General features: G+C 40.1%; 1 protein-coding gene across 4 annotated transcripts in view; it reads left to right on the plus strand.

The window, feature by feature from the left end:
• The window catches only part of SLC7A2 (solute carrier family 7 member 2), a 70,017-nt gene extending 51,650 nt beyond the window's left edge, over positions 1-18,367 (plus strand). For 2 of the 4 annotated variants that reach the window (XM_017867214.1, XM_017867213.1), the window contains exons 6-12: positions 1,234-1,456; positions 4,051-4,190; positions 8,002-8,104; positions 10,028-10,233; positions 11,639-11,805; positions 13,235-13,343; positions 14,555-14,775. In XM_017867214.1, the coding sequence (XP_017722703.1) occupies positions 1,234-1,456; positions 4,051-4,190; positions 8,002-8,104; positions 10,028-10,233; positions 11,639-11,805; positions 13,235-13,343; positions 14,555-14,751 (1,145 nt within the window). In that variant the 3' untranslated portion in view covers positions 14,752-14,775. Of the gene's footprint in view, positions 1-1,233; positions 1,457-4,050; positions 4,191-4,437; positions 4,575-8,001; positions 8,105-10,027; positions 10,234-11,638; positions 11,806-13,234; positions 13,344-14,554 lie in introns of all 4 variants that reach the window. The other 2 variants (XM_017867212.1, XM_017867211.1) reach the window with 2 other exon arrangements.
• Positions 18,368-18,524: the final 157 nt, after the last annotated feature.

Below are 18,524 nucleotides of genomic sequence, written 5' to 3' on the forward strand. Positions count from 1 at the left end.
TAGTTCCAGACCCAGCTGTGACACGTGCTGCCGATGATAAAAAGAAAGAATGCAACTCTCTGCCCTTGGTTTCCAGTTGGTAAGTTTGGGAGAGCAATTCCTATTCCTCAGATAGTAGGAAGATTCCCTAAAATAATGCATATGAAAAATACTTTGCAAGCTGTTGATTACTTTATAAATGTTAGTCATTATTACCGTCCCTAACCTTCTGTCCAGAAGTGCTGTCACATGGGCCATACGTGATGATCATGTTCTTAAATGGTCTGTTAGTGGGAGAAAAAATATTGTGCCTGTTCTTTCTGTGTTATCTTATACAACATCATCATCATGCCAAAGTCACTCTCTGAATGCCTCCTCTATTTTTGTGTCTTGGTATGGCCATACATTTGACCACGTTTTGAGTATTCAATCTCATTAGTGTACAAAGTATGCTGTTTTTTAAACTGAAATTAGAACTTCATACAAATAGATGAAATAACTTCATCTGAAGCTTTCATACTTAAGGGCCTACGGAATGGCACAGCAGTCATTTAATCTCTGTAGATGAATCATTTTCCAAATGGATTAAGACTGCTATTCTGTCTCAACACTTAACAGTGCTGATATGTTATGGTTTTGATTGGTTGGTTGGTTTTTTTCTTTCCTGGAGATAGGAAACTGACTGGCATGACTTCTCCTCTTCTCCCTCTGGGAATTGGTTTTTTATGTAATAAGAAAGTACCTTGAAGAATAGAGGAAATTTCATGTAAAACAGATGGATCGGCCGGGCGCGGTGGCTCACGCCTGTAATCCCAATACTTTGTGACGTTGAGGAGGGTGGATCACTTGAGGCCAGGAACTACTTGAGGCGGGGAATTAGAGACTAGATTGGCCAACATGGTGCAAACCATCTCTCCTAAAATACAAAAATTAGCCAGGTGTGGTGGCACACACCTGTGGTCCCAGCTACTCAGGAGGCTGAAGCAAGAGATTTGCTTGAACCTGGGAAGTGGAGGTTGCAGTGAGCCAAGATCACACCACTGCACTCCAGCTTGGGCAACAGAGCAAGACTCTGTCTCAAAAAAATAAAATAAAGTAAAATAAAATAAAATAATATAGACCAAGATAAGAAAAGAAAAGGGACAAAAGCAGATAAGAATTACCCTGGAGAAAAGGAAGAATTTTGCACAATTTAATTTCTTTACCTGTTGATGTTTTATGAAGCATCCACATCTTTTGTTTATATTTCCTTAGGTGAAGAAGTTCGGAATCCCCAGAAAGCTATTCCCATTGGAATTGTGACGTCTTTGCTTGTTTGCTTTATGGCCTATTTTGGGGTCTCTGCAGCTTTAACACTTATGATGCCTTACTACCTCCTCGATGAAAAAAGCCCCCTTCCTGTAGCATTTGAATATGTGGGATGGGGTCCTGCCAAATATGTTGTTGCAGCTGGTTCTCTCTGCGCCTTGTCAACAAGGTACATTGCGTGGCCTTTGGGGCAGGGGCTGTTTGGGATTCTACAAAGTAGTCAGTGTCTAAAAATTTGCTTTTGTCTATTTAAAAAGTATCCTAATAGAAACAAAATATTGTGCAACTTTGTATTTAATGATTAGCTTGCTCAGAATTTCCATATAAAAATCTTAAAGGATAAACTCCCCTGCTGTTAGTTCAGAGTCAGTTTTTGAAGATAGTGATGGTCCAGGCTTCAGTAGAAATATATGTGGCATTGATACACACACACACACACAAATATATCTGTGGCACATAGTCATGTATATAGGCATTATGAAACTTCAGGATTCTTGTCCTAAAATGTTTCTCCATTGGCTTTGGTGATACTTGTAGTTCTTCAGACATCTGAGAATGTATGTACAGACTTTGCATATGCTACACTCTGTTCGAGTAATACTGAGCCTATGTGAGTGAACACTTATGCTCTGTCTTTTAAAAATATAATGTGCTTTTTATTGTGAAACATGGAGACTTTTCTTCTTAGCACCAATCAGAGTGCAGTTGGTCTAGAAATAGAAATTATCATTCTTAAATAAATGGTGGCAATTCATATAAATATGTGAAGAGAAAAGGGTCATTGAATCTCAAGTTTTCAGATTCTCAGTAGCTGCTTGTTTGAATATTTTAGAACTCATTTCCCAGGTTTCCTGAGCTACCCTCATTTCAATTAACATATGATTATGAGTAAGATATTTCATTCTCATTTTTTATCATGCCATACGGTAGAAGAGTCTTGCAAAGAGAAAATTAATCTTTTTTTTTACCAGATTAGTAATGTTTTAACTGAAAATAAGGTTCTAAAAGTCTGAAACTAGAAAAGAAGTCTTTTAGTGTAATTCACCAACCTAGCTTTATTTTCCCCTTCAAACTCCCTTTTATTTTCTATGTAATAAGAAAGTACCTTCAAGAATAGAGGAAATTTCATGTAAAATTTTAAATTGAAATTTGAACTTCCTACAAATAGTCTTTTCTTTAATTACTTACCATTAAGACAATATAAAGTAGCAATTAGACACCCTTGGTTTCTCAGCCATCTGCTAGTGTTGAGGTTTATTTATTTATTTGAGACAGGGTCTCGCTCTGTTAAGCAGGCTGAAGTGCGGAGCATGATCATAGTTCACTGAGGTTCAAACTCCTGGGTTCAAGTGATCTCCCCAGCTCAGCCTCCTGAGTAGCTAGGATACAGGCACGTAACACCATACCTGGTTAATTTTTTATTTTTTATAGAGACGAGGTCTCGTTAAGTTCCCCAGGCTGGTCTTGAACTCCTGGGCTCAAGTGATCCTCCCACCTCAGCCTCCCAAAGTGTTGGGGTTACAGGCATGAGCCACCACACCTGGCCTTGAGGTTTATTTTGAATAGCTTCAAGTAATTTCCAAAGTCTGAACTCTGAAGATACCATGCCCCCATGGCCTGAGAAGGGATGGGCAAAGATTCATCTATGACCAAGCTCAACAGAGCCTTATTAAAGGTAAAGAAAGGCCAGGCATAGTGGTTCACTCTTGTAGTCCCAGTACTTTGGGACATCGAGGCGGGAGGATCACTTAAGGCAAAGAGTTCAGGACCAACCTGGGCAACATAGCAAGGCTCGGTCTCCTCAAAAACTTCAATAAATTGGCTGAGCATGGTGGCATGTGCCTTTAGTCCCAGTCGCAGTTACTTGAGAGACTGAAGTGGGAGGATCACTTGAGCCCAGGAGTTTGAGGGCACAGTGAGCTAGCTATGACCGTACTACTGCATTCCAGCCTGGGTGACAGAGTGAGACCCTGTTGCAAATAAAATAAATAAATAAGAAGGATTTTTAAATAAAATACTTTTTTTGTTTTCTCTTACATGGTTATTTTTCACAACTAAGTAATGTGTGAAATGGTGCAGCTAGTAAACAAAAGTAATTCCGAACATCTCAAGCAAAAACTGTCTTACTAAACTTCAGTTGCTAACTTTTCATTGTGGTCCCCTCTGCATACTACATTTACGTAAATTGATCTTCTTTGCCTTTTTCTACCTTGATTATCTTATGATGCTGGGGATTATTACTAACTTGATCCAATATCAGGGTGTATGAGAAAAAATACTGGTACAATAAATGCAAAAAATACATCATTATTGAATAAAGGTTGCAACTATTGCTTATGAAATAAAATTACTTAGTCTTTTCTTTAATTACATATCAAATTAATAATTTTATTTTCTAAGTTGTTGCTGCTAAAAATGTCTTAATAATATTGGTTTGGTTAAGTCTTAATTGCTTAGTTTTAATTTGGTAATAATTGTGGGTACATACAAATTACTTGCAATGTTGTTTTTAGTCTGGTAATTTTGCTGGGTACTACTTATCTGTAACAGAATAATGAATAGCACAATGGTAAATATTAGCAAATTTTTTAAATGCCCTATCATAGTGCATTTAAAAACAATGTGACGTAATTATTAATATAAATAATATGACTTCATAATTACAACTGTCATGCTGAATATTATGCAATTATTTTATTTCCGTTCGGGGATGTAATGTTGCATGAATGTTTGCCATACTGCATGTGTTTGCTTTTTATTCAGTCTTCTTGGATCCATTTTCCCAATGCCTCGTGTAATCTATGCTATGGCGGAGGATGGGTTGCTTTTCAAATGTCTAGCTCAAATCAATTCCAAAACGAAGACACCAATAATTGCTACTTTATCATCGGGTGCAGTGGCAGGTGAGAGAGAGTTGACTTTTCTTAAGAAACGGGGGATCTTTTTCATCAAGGACTCTGCGTTAAAAATGCAAAGCTAGGTGGTTTTCTGTTTTGATTTACAAGAAGTTCAGTCACGTTTTTTGTGAATGTTTCCTAGTTTGAATTTTTTGGTTCTGCATTTTTGTGTGTCCAGTCTTTACCTGTGCATACCTGTCTAGAATAATCCTTAAAATAACTCATGTGTGAATTTTGAATTTTTCTGTTCTAGTCTTCTGGGCTCTATGTTCCCTTTACCCCGAATTCTGTTTGCCATGGCCCGGGATGGCTTACTGTTTAGATTTCTTGCCAGAGTGAGTAAGAGGCAGTCACCAGTTGCTGCCACGTTGACTGCAGGGGTCATTTCTGGTAAGCTTTACAGACTTAGGCTTCTTGAGCATTGGACTGGAACATTTAATTTGCATGCATGGACTTAGAAAGAGAGTCTGCATGCTGTGCATGTAAGTTAAAAAAAAAAACAAAATCACTGGTAAATTAGTGTACGGCCATTGGGATTAACATTGAAAATTGTGGTGGCGGTGGTATACTGAAGTTCATTCTTAATTGACCCTTTGGGATTTTTTTTTACTATTTTGTTATTTTAATATTTGGGGCTCTAACAAATATACAAAGGGTTATAATGGCTCTCCACTAAATATCATGAATTGCTTTTCTGATGAACTAGCACACAAAATTATATCATTGATACATAAAGTTTCGATTAAGGAATTCTTGCTTAATTTTTGAAATATTAATTTTAAAATAATGATTGATTGGTCTAGGATATACGTTGAATATTGCTAAAGGACCATAGGATTTTTTAAATGCTAAGCTTTACCTTTTATTAATAAGAAATGTCCAAGATAATTTATGCTTGGGCATTGTGATCACTATCCTCAGTATGGTGGGCATCCTTGCTCCCAGGGCCATCGTAGCCATCTAACAGTTACAAATGTATATATCGTCTCCAACTCCATCAGGAATCTATTTTCCCTTTCAACAGTTTTGGTACTTAAATTATGTTCAGAAAATCCAGATTACTAGTCTTTTGGCACATCTTAATATCCATGTAAAATACCTTTGGCCAGATTCTTATCTCATGCAGAAAATTTCAGTGAGATTCTAGATCCAGACAATGACCTTAAAGGTACTGTTACAGGAAGCAAAAGAAAGACTTTAGCAAACTTTATACGTAAAGTAACGAACAATTTTGGCACTAGAAATTCAAACCAAAGAGACAATTTCATTGAGGCTCTGAATTGTTGGGAAATTAGGTTAGAAAAAGCTACTGCTTCGTTCTGTGTAAAATGGATTTTTTTTTCAGGATCAGAATGTACTCACTGCAAACTCCACCTCCCAGGTTCACGCCATTCTCCTGCCTCAGCCTCCCAAGAAGCTGGGACTACAGGCACCTGCCATCACGCCTGGCTAATTTTTTTGTATTTTTAGTAGAGATGGGGTTTCACCGTGTTCACCAGGATGGTCTCGATCTCCTGACCTCGTGATCCACCCGCCTCGGCCTCTGAAAGTGCTGGGATTACAGGCGTAGGAGCCACCACTCCCGGCGAATCTGGCCCTTTCTTAAACATATGTTAGACGGTCAAGCCACTTATTTTCTCAGGCCTAGGATTCTGCCCCCCCTAAAATGAAGGTTTGCCCTAGACGATGTGAAGCCTATTTTATTTTTAAACAACACATGTTAAACATAGTTTGTAAATATTTTTAGACAGTCATACATTTTATTTAACTCATAAAAAATTTTCTCTTTCCAGTAAAATACTTGCCCAGTAATGATCCAGAATTTTTAAAAGTTTATCCTTCTTTATTCAGGAAGAATTGAATTTGGTGGCATGTTAAGATATTAAAGTTAATAATTACAAGAAGATAATTATAATAGACCACTTTTAAAATGCTTTAAAATATTTTGTTATTTTGTACTCCCATACCTTACTTTGCTTATTTTTAACTTGGATTAGATAACTTGTGTGGACAATTTATCATTTTCTTCTCTCTTGGCTACCTTATTTGGCTCTCTGTGATTTTTAAATATACCTAAATTGTAATAATCTGATGTATAAGTATATGAGCAATGAAGAATTTTCCTCCTTTTTTTTTTTGTTTTTTTTTTTGAGACATAGTCTCACTCTGTCACCCAGGCTGGAGTTTAGTGGCACAATCTTGGCTCATTGCAACCTCCGCCTCCCGGGTTCAAGCAGTTCTCCTCCCTCAGCCTCCTGAGTAGCTCTGATTACAGTCACGTGCCACCACACCCAGCTGATTTTTTTTTTTAGTAGAGATGGGGTTTCACCATGTTGGCCAGGCTGGTCTCAACCTCCTGACCTCAAGTGATCTGCCTGGCCCAGCGTCCCAAAGTGCAGGGATTACAGGTGTGAACTTCTGTGCCCAGCAAAGAATTTTCAAAGTGAGGCATGCAGTGTGTTAAAAGAAACAATGTGATCTTGTAGAAGGAACATGGGGCTGTTGAATGAGAGAAACTCTGCCCTGACGGGTAGTCGTGGCCTTGCTAAGTTAGCCTGTCTCTAAGATGGGGATAATCCTGTTAGAAAAACCACTCACAGTTGCTGAGTTTGGGGTCAAAAATTGTCACATCCAGCCATTTTATATGCCTAAACCTAAATGATGTCGCATCCCATAGGATCATTGACCCGAAGGTAAAATGAGATCACAGACATTTAAATGTTGGAGAGGGATCTGAAACATCATATAAACAGAGTGTGTTGTTATCTACTTACTCTAACAGGGAAAACTATGTGCTAAATTCAAGTTAATATCATCAGTATCTTGATGTTTCAGTGGAGAAAACAGTTGCTTAGTGGAAGTTAAACTATTTAACTGTGTACAGTATGTTTTGCCTCTTAATATTTGGGATTTGGTATGCGGGACCAGATATTGATCGCTCAGATCTAGTAAGTCTACCTGGAATGCATGGCTTTAATCATAGTAGAATTTAGCCTGTTTCAGAAACATAATTTAATTGAAAATTATTTTATTTTATTTTATCAGAATTACTAAAATAAATTTCAGTCAGGTGGGTCACTGTCACACCTGTAATCCCAGCTTCTTGGGAGACTGAGGCCAGTAGATCACTTGAGGCCAGTTCGGGACCAGCCTGACCAACATGGTGAAACCCTACCTCCACGAAATATACGAAAATTATCCAGGTGTGGTGGCGCACGCCTGTAGTCCCAGCTAGTCAGGAGGCTGAGATATGAGAATCACTTGGACCAGGGAGGTGGAGATTGCAGTAAGCCGACATCGTACCACTGCACTCCAGCCTGGGTGACAAAGTGAGACCCTGTCTCAAAAAAAAAAAAAAAAAAATTGAGTTGTATATGATGTAACTCAATGTATATGGAAACTAAAGTGGTTATATAATATCTATAATGAAAGCTCCTTCTGTTTGAATGTTTTTTTTTTTTTTTAAAAAGGAGCTAGCCAGTGCTTCCTAGCAGTATTTTTCTTCTGAAACATCAAAGACTGTGTTCTGTCATGTAATGTTTTCACTCTTTTTCAGGCCAAATATTTTTTAATGTAATCTAAGTAGAATGTGCCATGTAGTTACTAGAGAGCTGAGGGGTTTTGAAGTCCTGTCAGCAGTTTATATGACCTAAAGAACATCTTATCAACTGTGAGAGATGTATTTTCTACACTCTGGTTGACTTATCATTGGGACTAAAACGCAGTGGCAGTCAGCTGTGCCTGGCTTGAACATTAGTAACTGTCTGGAATTTCCTCCTGGGCCATTTACTTCGCCGTTCTGTTCTTCTTCCCCTAGCTTTGATGGCCTTTCTGTTTGACCTGAAGGCGCTTGTGGACATGATGTCCATTGGCACGCTCATGGCCTACTCTTTGGTGGCAGCCTGTGTTCTCATCCTCAGGTGAGTCACCCAGTGGTTCTACAGGGTGTACCATGCGTGGGGGACTCTGGGAGTGAGAAAATGAGCCCTCGCTCTCCTGGCTTCCAGGGAGCCAGCAGTCTCACCAAGGTGAGAGGTCACATCTATCAAAATAGTAACGAAAAGTAGAAGCAGCATATCTGGTCTGCAGCAAAGAATCAAATGCAAGTTGACCACGAGTGATAGGTTGGCCTAATCTACGTGAAAGGCAGTTTCTCATAATGTCTAAAGACACTTAAAAATGCTGTGCTTTTTGTTCCATTAGTTCAGTTGTTAAAATTTTTGTGCTAAAGATTTAATCAGAGGCACACACAGATGTATGTAAAGGATGTTTTTGGAAAAGGTAATTTACAATAGTGAAAAAATGAAACTAACCTGAGTATCACTAGAGGAATGGTTAAATAAATGAGGCTGCATTTATTCATTGAACTCTTCTACAGCAAATAAAATGGTATTTAATTTTATGGAGAAATATATCCATTTGAGGATATAAAACTACAGTATATGTAGTGTCTGAACTTATTCAAATAATAAATTTACATGGAGAAATCATATATGCCTGTATAGACATTATATGCCTGGGTGAAATTGTACCAAAGTGCTAACAGTGATTAACACTGGCTGGTGGTATTATGGCTGGTTTTGAATTTCTCCTGTATACTTCTGTGCATTTTTTCTCAGTGAGCATATTTCTTCATATGGAGGGAAAATGTTACTTTCAAATATAAGTAAAGGCTGCCCAGAAGGAGAAGAGGCCACACTGAAAAGCCTGGGGCAGACACTAGGAGGAGAAGCAGGCTTGTATTAGTCCATTCTCAAGCTGCTAATAAAGACATACCCAAGACTGGGTAATTTATAAAGGAAAGAAGTTTAATTGACTCATGGTTCCGCAGGGCTGGAGAGGCCTCAGGAAACTAACAATCATGGTGGAAGGGGAAGCAAACATGTCCTCCTTCACACGATGGCAGGAAGGCGAAGTGCTGAGCAAAAAGGGGGAAAGCCCCTTAGGGTGTGGTGGTGGGCACCTGTTGTCCTAGCTACTCAGGAGGCTGAGGCAGGAGAATCACTTGAACCTAGGAGGCAGAGGTTGCAGTGAGCTGAGATCACACCACCGCACTCCAGCCTGGGCAACAAGAGCAAAACTCCGTCTCAAAAAAAAATAACAAAACAAAACAAGAAAAACCATCAGCTCTCATGAGAACTCACTTGCTATCACAAGAACGGCATGAGGGTAACCAGTGCCATGATTAAATTACCTCCCACTGGGTCCCTCCCATGGCACCTGGGGATTGTGGGAACTACAATTCAAGGTGAGATTTGGGTGGGGACACAGCCAAACCATATCAAGGCTGATGTCTTGATATAAGCTATACAGGAGGAGGATAAAATAATAAAGGACAATGGCATGCAATGGGTGTAGAGGTGGCAGGATGGTCAGATGAGCTTGTCTGGGTTTAGCTAGAAGGTAGGGAAGGATGAGGCCAGAATGACAGATTGTGATGAGGCCTTTGAATACCAAACTGGTGACTGCATTATTTTATAGCTGAAATGTACCCAGAGTTTCTGTGCTGTTTTCATGAACCGCATTTCCTTTGGGCATAAATAATTTCAGAATAATCATCCTTTTATTGTGATTGCCTTCCTTTATAGTTTCACTTTCTTTTGCCGTCTAATATATGACTCTGATTAGTAACTCCTGGAGGAAATTTGGGTATTTTGCTGCAGATGTTTTATCGAAAAGGTTTGTGGCCTGGCTCAGCATGCTCTGGGACTGGAGTCATAAGTATTGATTTACTCTACACACTATCACTCTGTATGATGTCTTACTTAAGGTTTTAGGTGCTGGTTTCACTTGGGCCAAATCTCTGTTTAAGAATAAAGACATAGATGTCTGTTTGGGAATAGGTACCAGCCTGGCTTATCTTACGAGCAGCCCAAATTTTCTCCTGAGAAAGATGGTCTGGGATCGTCTCCCAGGGTAACCTCGAAGAGTGAGTCCCAGGTCACCATGCTGCAGAGACAGGGCTTCAGTGTGCGGACCCTCTTCTGCCCCTCCCTTCTGCCGACACAGCAGTCAGCTTCTCTCGTGAACTTTCTGGTAGGATTCCTGGGTAAGTCGTCTTCTCTGCTCACATTGTACAGACCCAGATGTGTGTGGGTAGAGCTGGCGTGATGTGAAAGAGAACAGAGAGCCTCATATTGCCCTAGAATGTATTAGCAACCACCTTGAAATTTTCACCTAAAGCATCACCAGTGGTCGAGATCATCTTTATATTACCTGTATACATTTATTGCATCTTGATAATTGAACAAAAGAGGTAGGAGTATTTCAAGACGAGAGTGACAGAAGTACAAACCGGCACATTCATTAGAGGTTAGGATGCCCTCTGGGTGAAAGCATCAGGCTGCGTACGCGTGCCAGTAACCTGACTGGAACCTGATGGAATTGTCCAATAATATAGGAAATGCTTGTTTTATGTAACGCACAGTTACGTAATCATTCATGTCTTCAGTGACATTTATAAAATGTCGCCTGTGTGCCAGGTACTCCACTGGGCACCCGGGATGTCAAGAGAGGCGGTCCGTACTCTCACTGGGCTTTACAGGACAGGATGATTGGTGGCAAGCAGGGAAGCACAGGCTTCTCGGAGCAAATAAGAGGTGCCCCTAGAGTAGACTTGGTGGTCAGAGATGGGGTGGTGATGTCATTCTCCGAAACAGGGAGAAAAGATGCAGATGATATATTGTTTGTGTACGTTAACAGTCTGTATTTGTCTGTTCTCGTGCTGCTAATAAAGACATACCCGAGACTGGGTAAATTATAAAGAAAAAGAGGCTTAATGGACTCACAGTTCCACATGGTTGGGGAGGCCTCACAATCATGGTGGAAGGTGAAAGGCATGTCTTACACGGCAGCAGGCAAGAGAATGATAACCAAGCAAAAGGGGTTTCTCCTTATAAAACCATCAGATCTCGTGAGGCTTATTCACTGCCATGAGAACAGCATGGAGGAAACTACATACTATTCAATTATCGTGCACCGGGTCCCTCCCACAACACGTGGAAATTATGGGAGCTATAATTCAAGATGAGATTTGGGTGGGGACACAGCCAAACCATATCACAGTCCGTGTTTGCGGCAGCTTAAAATAACCAGATACGCCATTTCCCATTTGAAAAAAGGGAAGTATCCACGCCTGACAGCATCCTAGTCTGAAAGTAACCAATGAGGACACAGATGGCACGCGGGCAGATAATGCAAGTCAGTAACACCAAGAGGGGCAGTTGGCTTCTAAGGAGGGGAGAGTAATGAGTAAATACGCAGTGGTTCTTAAATCCATGCAGCTGCACATCTCTCTCCATGAAAAAGAAGAAAGCGCAAGGCGAAGACTCTTTGTATTTAGCCAAGTAAATGTGTACAGAACTCAGTGTTTTATCAGAATATGCTGTATCGCACCAAACAATCTGGGTGGAGCACGTTGTGCTGACTGTGTTATCTACGTATCCTCCCTGCAGCTTTTCTCGTGTTGGGCCTGAGTGTTTTGACCACTTACGGAGTTCACGCCATCACCAGGCTGGAGGCCTGGAGCCTCGCTCTCCTCGCGCTGTTTCTTGTTCTCTGTGTTGCCATCATTCTCACCATCTGGAGGCAGCCCCAGAATCAGCAGAAAGTGGCATTCATGGTATGTGTAATGAGGATTAGAGACCCAAAATACTGTGTTCATTTTCTCTGGATAATTAGTTTGATGTGTTTTTTCTTTTTTCTTTCTTTCTTTTTTTTTTTTTGGAGATGGAATCTCTCTCTGTTGCCCAGGGTGGCGTGCAATGGAGCGATCTCAGCTCGCTGCAACCTCTGCCTCCTGCGTTAAAGCACTTCTCCTGCCTCAGCCTCCGCAGTAGCTGGGATTACAGGCACATGCCACCACACTCAGCTGATGTTTGTATGTTTAGTAGTGACCAGATTTCACCATGTTAGCCAGGATGGTCTCAAACTCCTGACCTCAAATAATCCACCCACCTCCGCCTCCAGAGGTGCTGGGATTTTACATGTGAGCCACCGTGCCCTGCTTATTTTTGTGTGTTTGTGGTGACGGGGTTTTGCCATATTGGCCCAGCTGGTCTCAAACTCCTGACCTCGGGTGATCTGCCTGCCTCAGCAACTCCTAATGTGGTTAGCCAGTGAATGAGAGTGTCACAATCCTTCCATATGTTCCGTTTTGTACAGAATTCCTTCTACATTGGTCCTCTTGCTGCCTTTTCAAAAACTTGGGTATGTTCCTGTCACAATATTACTATATATAATAGTAAACAAATTTCATGTTAAAAGAAGCTGTAATATCAGAAAAGTAGGGTGAATATTTTGTTTTTAGAAATGCACTGCCCTCTCCTAAGGACTTTGGTCCCACCAAAAGCCCTTCCTCTGGGGCCGGGTGTGGCAGCTCACACCTGTAATCGCAGCACTTTGAAAGGCCAAGGCAGGAGGATTGCTTGAGGCCAGGAGTTCAAGTGCAGCCTGGGCAACATAGTGAGACCCCATCTCTACAAAACAAACACACACATTAGCTGCGTGTAGTGGCTCATTCCTGTAGTCCTAGCTAGTCAGGAGGCTGAAGTGGGAGGATCACTTGAACCCAGGAGTTCAAGGCTGCAGTGAGCTGTCATAGTATCACTGTACTCTAGCTTGGGTGACAGAGTGAGACACTGTCTCTAAAAATAAAATAAAACTAAAGTAAACATGAAAAAGATAAGCTCCTACACTGCGAGTTAAACTATCCTGTCCCATTTGCGCTAACAGTATACTGGCTTGGGCTTGTAGAGGGCTTCCTGGAAGGATGTACCTGGGATAACCATATGTATCCCGCATTTCAGAGGTATCCCCTGTGTGTGTCTACATTATTTTGATGGTGCAGGTGTTACTGAATCTTACAAATCCCCTGTTGCCTTGAGCTTTAGTAAATACTCTAAGATGTGATTCTCCTTTTATGGTCTCTAGAAGCATGGTTTTAACTGTGACTGATGTAGTGTGGAAGCATATATGCCGAATTAATTGCTGCACTGTTGAAATATGCTTCAAAATATGAGTATGTTCAAAAGGATTGTTTTCCCCCTTAGGTTCCATTCTTACCGTTTTTGCCAGCATTCAGCATCCTGGTGAACATTTACTTGATGGTCCAGTTGAGTGCTGACACTTGGATCAGATTCAGCATTTGGATGGCAATTGGTAGGTCTTTTAATGTTGGGTTCTCTTTCCTATTTCATGTGCTGTGATGAGAGAAATGCACCCTCTTCCGCATCCTGGGAATAAAGGCTTTTTTCCCCCATTTCTTTCTTTCCTGATTCTTAGGGATGTCTGAGTGCTTTTCAAGATGTTTTCAGATGCCTTTGTAAATCAGTATCTCCCGCTAATCCTGTAGAACCACGTCGGCTCTATTTCTTTCAACTTATAGGTGAAAAAAATGAAACCCAGAAAAAGTCATTTTACATCAACCAAAAACTCACAACGAATTTTCTAAAGTAGAACTAAAATAGCAAAATGCCTCCATGTCTGCAGTGATCTTAGGAGGGTTCTTAAAACATTGCCTCCCAATGCCCACACAGTGTGGCTGTTAATAAACAGTTGCTTTGCAGACAGTTCTTTGGACTCTCCTGGTGACAGTGACACGTGTAAGGCATATCCGTGTCCCCTTGGTTAATACAGGGCATACTTTCCAAAATACCTGACCTTGATTCTGATAATTCATCGCTTGTATTTAGGGTATAATTTGAGACTTTATTCCACATGTCATTTTGTTTACAGTATTGACTTTTAAGAACATAAATTAAAAGTTTTCCGTATAAACATTGAAAAACTTGTTGAGAGCAAAATACAATCTATAAAGTTTGGGTCTTAACAATAGAGAGGCACATTCTACCAGGAAAATATTGATCAAGGACATCTTCTGTGGGGTATGTTGTATTTGCATTTCATTCTTCTAAAGCAGCGGTCTCCAACCTTTTTGGCACCAGGGACAGGTTTTGTGGAAGACAGTTTTTCCATGGACGGGGTTGGGGGTGGGTTTGGGATGAAACTGTTCCACTTCAGATCATCAGGCATTAGATAGGTTCTCATAAAGAGCACGCAACCTAGATTATTCACATGCACAGTCCCTTCTGTGAGAATCTAATGCTGCCCTGCTCTGACAGGAGGCGGAGCTCAGGTGGTAATGTTCGCGATGGAGAGTGACTGTAAATACAGACGAGACTTTGCTCGCTCACCTCCTGCTTTGTGGCCTGGTTCCTAACAATAGTGGTCTGTGGCCTGGGGTTTGGGGACTCCTGTTCTAAAAAAGAGAAAAACTCTAAAGTTCTATATTTAATTCTCCACCTGTATAACTTAAAAGTCATTTTCTGACATACCTGAAACCTTGATTTTTTTTTTCCCCACCCCAACAGGCTTCCTGATTTACTTTGCTTATGGCATTAGACACAGCCTGGAGGGTCATCTGAGAGATGAAAACGATGAAGAAGATGCTTATCCAGACAACATTCATGCAGCAACAGAAGAAAAATCTGCCATTCAAGCAAATGACCATCACCCAAGAAATGTTAGTTTACCTTTCATATTCCATGAAAAGACAAGCGAATTCTAACACTTGCAGGAGCAGAGCTGGTCATCATGTTAGCATACATATCCTACGCTGAGTAAACCGTGACCGGATGTCATCAGTATGCTAGTTTGTCATGGGTTTGCCGCATACATAGTTCACCCTAATTTATACTTACTCATCCGGACAGCATCTCCTCAGATGGTGAATTACATGCCCGAGGAAACCTCCTGAGTGGAGGTTTCATTCATCAGTGATGAAGAGCCCCCAAACAGTGGGAGTATGTGTACGTTTGTGTGTATGTATGTATCTGTGTATATGCTTGGGAACATGAGTGTTAAAAGGTAGCTGGTGTTTTACTATTAACTGTGTTACATTTTTCCGGTGTCGTCATTAATCGGTGGCATATACTGCACATACTGAAACAGAGGTAAATCACTGAATGTAAAGAGGTTTCGTCTGTGCCCCCTGCCGTTGGGGAAGTACTAGTAGCTTCACCTTGTTTGACTTCATTAATGTCCATTTAGGGGATGCCAGAAATGCAGTTACTTATCATGGTGTCTGTCACTGGTTAGGGGTAAGATGAGGGGATAAGGAAAGAGCCTTTTCAATAAGTTGTGAATGCCAGCAGTGGGTTTAATGCAGTTTTTTTTTTTTTTTTTTTTTTTCCTGTGAGGTATGACAGTTTGCTCAAACCTCAGCCAATACGGTGTCTGCTTCTGCTGCACTACACAGGCCAGGAGTGGCATTCCATGTCACTAGTTGGCCTCCCTATGAACTTTGTCTCTTTTGCAAACAGTGGTCCTAAAATATGAGGTCTTCACTTGCTGTGAATGATGTATCCCCAGTCAGGGACTTAAGAGAGGCACTGTGACCTACTTGGGGCCCTTGAAATTAAAAGGTGAAGATAGTCACCATGGCCTGAAAGCTCATGGAGTGGCTGTAATGAGAATGTGTTTGAAGATCAAAGAGTTAGACCAATGCTTGAATAAGCAAACCCCAAGCATCCCTTTCTAAAAAGTCACTTAAAATAAGCCCAGAGACTCTCCCAGACCACACAACTAGTGGAATGATTCATCCTTTTTCCATTACTTCCTTAATCACAGTTTAGTTTTTTTCTTATCCTTGTCAGGCACAGAGTTCGCTTCTTTGTTTCTGTTTCTTTTGTCTTTTCCTAGAGATGAGGGGCCTACAGCAGCATCATGCAAAGACGGAAACACAAAGGGAAAGAAGAAGAGACAATCCCCCTGTTGTGATATGAACATGCCTATTCCAGTATTAAATGGCATCTGGCCCAATTTAAAGGCTTTGGATTCAATTTGCCTCTGATGTTTCTTTTGGAAACATTTAGGAATGTTTTCCTCCCCCTACTCCATAAATTGTTTAGCAATTTTTATTCCATTTGCTTTCAAATGACCACACTAAGCCCGTTACTACAAGCTCCCATGTTAAATATAATAACCCATCAGTGATTGGGGAATCAAATATTTTGGTTAAAAAAACACGATTATTTAAAACTCTAAAAAAATTTAATCAAATTGAATTAAAGCTATATAAAACAGTTACCCTTGTAAATGAGCAAATAAATTTTTCCGTGTAAGATTCTCTCATTGTTATATTTTACTTTTTAGGCTTCCCTAATAGTGGACTCTTTATTTGCAGTGTTTGTTGCTTCTCATGAACTATTTTTTGTACAAATCATTAAACAGTTAGTTGGATGAGGCTGGGTGACATCTCCCAGGACACCGTGGCGAACATTACCAAGCATGCTAGCTGGCTCACATAATCCAAAGGCAAGGAAAACATTTGTTTTCCTCATGGGTCTTCCGAGAAATCAGCTATTTTATTGATGCTATTAAAAAGCAAGTTGCAGTGGTTTTGTATAGCCAAGAGTTTATTGTGATTAAACATCAAACAGGTAGAAAGCCTGGGTTTCTGGCTGCTAGTGTTACAGCATCCATGACACAGAACTCATTATGGACATTCCACAACTTCCAGGGTGCACACGGTAAAATCTGAAGCACAGAATTTTCTCTCAAGCTGCATGTTTTACTGGAGAGAAGGAGTTGGATAAACACAGGATCGGATATTTTGGTAGGAACTATAGGCATGCTCATAAATCCTTACTGTTGTCACAGTACACTGAAAACCCGTTCGATTCTATACCCAATCTAGAATAGGCCCTTCACGCAGGAAGTGTGAACAATTGTTATATATGATGCAATCAAGAAACTTGTTTAGAATGTGATAGGCAGCTAAAACTGTTAGGCCCACTGTGCTCAATTTGAAGCAGAATTCAGTGAAAAATTATTTTTCCACATTGAAACACTTTGCAGACACAAATATCTATGAAAAAATGCTTTGTCAACCACTGTGCCTTTTTTTCTGTGAAGACTCAATAGATGTGTGTGTTTGTTAACAGTTACGTATGTATGTGAGTGTATAGATATCTGTGTGTGTGTATTTCAAATGTCAGTGTATAAGTAAGTTGGGTTTATGGTGGGCTTTGGCTATATCATTATGTGGGTACCAAACCCAACTGATGTGGAGAAAAATTAATGTTTGATGTTGATAGATATGCTTATACCTAATTTTTAGTTTTTAAACTATTAAAATATACTATGATTTTATATGTGTATTTCCTGTAGGTAGACTCTTTAAGAAGTATTTATAATGTTTCTAATACGAAGTCGCTCAACTCTAGTGCATTATAGCAGGTGCTTTGTAATCTGGAATGGAGAGGAGGTGGGGGCATTTGGGGATTCCTGTTTACTTGTTCCTGCCACACCTTTTCCAACAGATCTGTCCTGGTAGGTGTTTATTAGTAAGTCAGTATCACCAGCTCTTTGGCACCTTTCTGTTTGTACATTTGAATTCATAATGTTTTCAACTAAATTTTTTTTTTAATGTCTCAGAATTACCTAAATGTTTTGTGGAGTTTTGACTAGTAACCAATCAAAATTATATAAAGTCTTCTCCAGTAATTAAGAAATACATATGCAAATTCTTTTGTGATTAAGTAAAAGCAGCTTCTATTACTTTTCTACCCTAAGAAATATATTCTTAGCATTTTCAGTGAGAATTTCTTCTAATGGCACCTCAATTTTATACTCTTAAAAAAAAAAAGAATAATTTGTGACTTACCACCAGAAGGCAATGGCAGTCCTACATTTAAGAATAGAGCTATGCAAACTCTATTAAAAACTGTGAGGAAAACTTATATTAGAACCTTTGATATTTACTAAAATACTGGTTATCTTAATCACATTTTCCCCAGAGATAAACACTGAAAGAACTAAAGCCATAGTGTCATTTGAGAGAGATATATATGAAAAAGTAACATTAATATATAGAAGTTTACCATTACCAGCCATAGTTGATAGAAAATATTAGTTTCAGAATTATCCTCCTTTAAAAAATAAGAGACTGTCTTCTTTTAATTTCTATGAATAAAAAATTTTTTAAAACTTTTAAATTTTAAATATTAGTCAAAATACTGTTTAAGTCCTGAGTGCTTATAGGTAGTTGTTAAAAATTTTTTAAGGCCAGGCATGATGGCTCGCTCCTATAATTCTAGGACCCTGGGAGGTTGAGGCAAGCTGATCGCTTGAGCCCAGGAGTTTGAGACCAGCCTGAGCAGCATAGCGAGACCCCGTCTCTACAAAAAATACAAAAATTAGCTGGGTGTGGTGGCGCGCACCTGTCGTCCCAGCTACTGGGGGTGCTGAGGTGGGAGGATCACTTGAGCCCAGGAGAGTGAGGCTGCGCTGAGCTGAGATTACGCCACTTCACTCCAGCCCGGGCAACAGTGAGACCCT

The sequence above is a fragment of the Rhinopithecus bieti genome, unplaced genomic scaffold, assembly GCF_001698545.2.
Source record: "Rhinopithecus bieti isolate Rb0 unplaced genomic scaffold, ASM169854v2 scaffold_2888, whole genome shotgun sequence".
Taxonomy (NCBI): Eukaryota; Metazoa; Chordata; class Mammalia; order Primates; family Cercopithecidae; genus Rhinopithecus; species Rhinopithecus bieti.